This window comes from Salvelinus sp. IW2-2015, linkage group LG33 (genome assembly GCF_002910315.2).
Source record: "Salvelinus sp. IW2-2015 linkage group LG33, ASM291031v2, whole genome shotgun sequence".
Taxonomy (NCBI): Eukaryota; Metazoa; Chordata; class Actinopteri; order Salmoniformes; family Salmonidae; genus Salvelinus; species Salvelinus sp. IW2-2015.
The window spans coordinates 22374617-22379221 of NC_036872.1; the positions used below are offsets into that span (position 1 = coordinate 22374617).

Consider the following 4605-nt stretch of genomic DNA (forward strand, 5'->3'; position numbering starts at 1 on the left):
GATGTCAAGCAAAGAGGCACTGTGTTTGAAGGTAGGCCTTGAAATACATCCACAGGTACACCTCCAATTGACTCAAATGATGTCAATTAGCCTATCAGAAGCTTCTGAAGCCATGACATAATTTTCTGGAATTTTCCAAGCTGTTTAAAGGCACAGTCAACTTAGTGTATGTAAACTTCTGACCCACTGGAATTGTGATACAGTGAATTATAAGTGAAATAATCTTTCTAAACAATTGTTGGGAAAATGACTTGTGTCATGCACAAAGTAGATGTCCTAACCGACTTGCCAAAACTATAGTTTGTTTACAAGACATTTGTGGAGTGGTTGAAAAACAAGTTTTAATGACTAAGTGTATGTAAACTTCCGACTTCAAATGTATATGACTGTTAGAAGTGGATATTAATGGTGGTGATAAGGATTTTGTGGTGCAGTGTATATGGTGATGGTTAAGTGCATAGATTGAACAAGAATCGTTAATTTAGTGTAATCAACAATAACATCACTACTAAGGTTACACAATGTCGCCTCGCCTCTCCTGGCTCTGCAGTCAGACAGAACCCAWTGGCACCCTGAGAGACGGACACACAGACACACACTCACTCTCTCACAAATATACACACACACACATACGCAGCTTTTACTGCTGCAAACCGCCAAAAGCTGCTTCATGGTTTAGAGCAGTGGTTCCCAACCTTTTTCGGTTACTGTACCACCAACTGAAGCCTATTGTCTCATGAGTCTTCTCAAATACCCCCTGTGGATAGGCCCAATACCCTCCATGGGTCCTAGTACTCCTGGTTGGGAACCACTGGTTTAGAGGACAACCGAGAGCGTGAGAGGAGGCTGATGTAAATGTGCTTAAAATAAGGTGTGAGTGCTGCAGCGCTACAGTGCTGCCAGCTCCACKCACACACATACACACACACTCTCCTCCTGCCTGCAGCGCAACATTGCTGCCAGCTCCACACACATACCAGCCTCTCCTCCCTGCCTGCTTGCCAGTGGATAGAGTTACGCCTGCAATGCAGAACATCCCCCTCCCCTCTCACCTCATCCCTCCTCCTCTTTACCATCTCTCCCTCCCCTCCTCCTCTTCTCCATTCCCCATTTCCTCTCTTCCTCCCCTCCTTCCCCTGTCAGCAAGATAATGCCTCACTTCATCGTATATAGTACCTGTGGACTCTGGTTTTGGCTGCTATTAAGCCAGCGCTCTTTTATTTTCAAACCCTAGCGCCAGGATTGGTTATTTACCTGTCGTATATGAGCTCACTTGCACTGAACTGGGAGGGGTGGCAATATCTGAGGTGTGTCCTTGAAAACGTGCGCCGAAGTGCCAATTTCATTATGCGCTGGTAGGGCTATTTAAGACCAACCGAAAGCTGGTCTTAGCGCTAACACTGTTGGTTATGGCATGGATTTTAACATTGGTTATGGCATGGATTTTAACATTGGTTATGGCATGGATTTTAACATTGGTTATGGCATGGATTTTAACATTGGTTATGGCATGGATTTTAACATTGGTAGTGCAGCCTATCTAGCTGTGAAGCACAGTGCCCATATACACATGGAACAAGAGATGTGCTTTTTGTGCCCATAAACCTCGTATTTAGAAACATAAACTCGTGTTTCCCCCCCCCCCCTCTCAATGAAGGCAGTTTTTTTCCCCGTCCAATTCATTCACCAAGTAGTCAAGAGTGTTGATGATGAGTTTGACTCTTGAGTCCGCTTTGAAATTAGTCTTAATCACCAAAGTTTGGCAGCAGCAAAACAGTGAGCGGACATCCCTTTTTTATCTATGTAGGCGATTGTACATTATTTTAGCCAGCTCATGTTATTATTTTGGATGTGCTTAAAATACCCTCCATGTAGGCTATATGCCCATCATGGAACGAGAGATGAGATAATCCAGTGACACTTATATTCAGAAACTTGCAAGCCCTTAGGCTACCCTTACGCTACTATAATGAAAGCTAGTTCAACAGCTATGTGTCTGCTGTCTTTCTTATCCTGGCCATTCATTAGCCTATCCATAAAGGGTTTCTAAATGATCTACTCATGAAGCTTTTGCCGTCATGCTTTTGCATTATTCACAATTCACATAGGCCTACCTGCCGTGCATCCTCCATTCTACTTTTATCTATCCCCATTTCCAAAGAGAGCCTCTTGTCCGGTTACCAAAGACGCGCTCCTACAAACATATTCAAATGTTAATTCCTATAATGCCATATCCACGGTAGACCTTGCTTATTGAGAATGTGCCTCACATACAATTTACAGGAGCCTATAGTATTTTTTTATTTAAGGAGAAGTGCGATGCGTAAAGGCCTATAATTGTTGAAGCCAATTACAACAACGCAGACTGTCAACACTCAAAGCATATTGAGCAAACACTAGATCTTACTCTTACTCGTTACTGTAACCTATGCTATTTGATAAACTGTGGTATCAATCCACAATGGACCAGGATGAGAATATTCCGCGCTCCCCGCAGAATTGGAGTTGATGACAATGCAAAGACTGTCAGTAACCTACAGAACTTGAGACATACGCATGCAGTATTAAGCCATGGAACGCCTTGTTTGGCCAGTGAGTGGCCAAGCCTTTGTCACACCTTCTGCCTTCTCCCCATTAAATACAGTTGAGGAATTCGAAGCCTTTACAGCCTGAATGGACAATCTCCCTGTTTGCTAAATAGCATATTATGTATATATTATGAATAGATCGCATCATACCCAGGTACAAACCAGTCCACGGGGGATACAAGTGTATTGCTGGCTGCATACAATGCTTTTGAACGCTAAGATTGCCATCTCAATATTGCCATCTGCCGGCCTTTGGGCTGTCTTGTGGCAGATGCAGTTTTCCATCCACGATACATGCACACACACACACACACAATGTCTCATCTCCCTGTTTGCTAAATAGCATATTATGTATATATTATGAATATATCGCTTCATACCCAGTGAACCGCTGTCCCTCTGTCTCTAGATGGCAGTGTGCTGCATCTGTTGTTCTACTACCTGATGAACCTGAACATCATGACTGTCAAGGCCAAAGTCTCCACCGCCACAGATCTCACTGGAGCTATCAGCGCCGGGTGCGTGTGTGTGCTTGCGTGTGTGTGTGGAGTTTGGGTAGTGCGTGTGTGTGCTTCCGTGTGTGTGTGGAGTTTGGGTAGTGCGTGTGTGTGCTTCCGTGTGTGTGTGGAGTTTGGGGAGTGCGTGTGTGTGCTTCCGTGTGTTTGTGTTGGAAGTTTGGGTAGTGCAGTGTTTGTGTGCTTACCGTGTGTGTTGTGGAGTTTGGGTAGTGCGTGTGTGTGCTTCCGTGTGTGTTGGAGTTTGGGTAGTGCGTGGTGTGGTGCTTCCGTGTGTGTGTGGAGTTTGGTCAGTTGCGTGTGTGTTGCTTCCGTGTGTTGTGTGGAGTTTTGGGGAGTGCGTGTGGTGTCTTGTCCTTGTAATGATTCTATTTTCTGGCAGGGAGCTTGTTAAACTCTGACACGGCTGCTCAACTGCCTGTATGCCAACGACCAGGGGCGTGAAAACGCCCAACCCCTCTAACCGCTTACCAGTTTGATAAAGTGGGGTAACGGATGCTGTCCTAATGCCCCAACACTCTATATACAAAGTGTGTTACAGTTTGCTTCAGTATCAATACAGGATATGTTTAATTGTTAGGCATCAAGGTATTAATTTATATATTTTGTGTTCTTAGTAGGATCAGTTCTTTGGAGACTACGTGGCAGAAACGGCTCACCCTACCTGTGGGTTGCAGAGTCTGGGGAGGACTGAAGTTCCCAGTACGCCCAGAGGTGTGTGTGTGGCCCTCCATGTGCATTTTAGTAAAGTGTCTGCTGCTTTATGGTAGTGCTTCTTTCTCTGTGTGTGTGTTGTGTGTGTTAAGCCTACTGTGTGTGTTTTTCAGGGTTTTGCCGTGCCAGGCAGTTCTCTGAGTGCCAGTTCACATGGAAAAGCACCATGAAGCGCTAGAGGAACGCAGTCCAGTCATCGCCTGGCCCTGCACAACCAGTTCTTCCTCACTAGGTAATACACACGCCCAGGCCCTGCACAAACAGTCCCTCCCTCACTAGTAATGACAGCACGCCTGGCCCTGCACAAACCATTTTTCTCCTCACTAGTATATCCCACGCCTGCCGCTGCACAAACATCCTCCTCACTAGGTATACACACGGCGCTGGCCCTTGCACACAAGTCCTCCTACTAGGTATACATACACGCCCTAGGCACCTGCAACAAACAGGTTCCTCCTCACTAGGTTATACACACGCCTGGCCCTGCACAAACAGTTTCTCCTCCAACTAGGTATACAGACCGCATGGCCCTGGCAAACAGTCCCTCCTGCACAGCTATACACCTGCCTGGCCCTGCACAAACAGGTTCTCCTCCATAGGTTACTATCACACGGCTTGGCCCTGGCACAAAACAGTCCTCCTTACTAGGTATACACACGCATGGCCCTGCACAAACAGGTTCTCTCTCACTAGGTATACACAACGCCGGCCTGCAACAAACCAGTCCTCCTCACTAGGTATACACACGCCTGGCCCTTGCAGCAAACCGTTTCCCTCACTAAGTATAA

The 4605-nt window shown here is 46.0% G+C and overlaps 1 protein-coding gene across 1 annotated transcript in view; it reads left to right on the forward strand.

Annotated features, from left to right (window-relative positions):
- Positions 1-4605, forward strand: part of LOC111958165 (THO complex subunit 5 homolog) — a 37632-nt gene that overhangs the window by 17305 nt on the left and 15722 nt on the right. The window contains exon 12 of the mRNA XM_070437087.1: positions 2998-3110. Coding sequence (XP_070293188.1) covers positions 2998-3110 — 113 coding nt within the window. The remainder of the gene's footprint in view (positions 1-2997; positions 3111-4605) is intronic.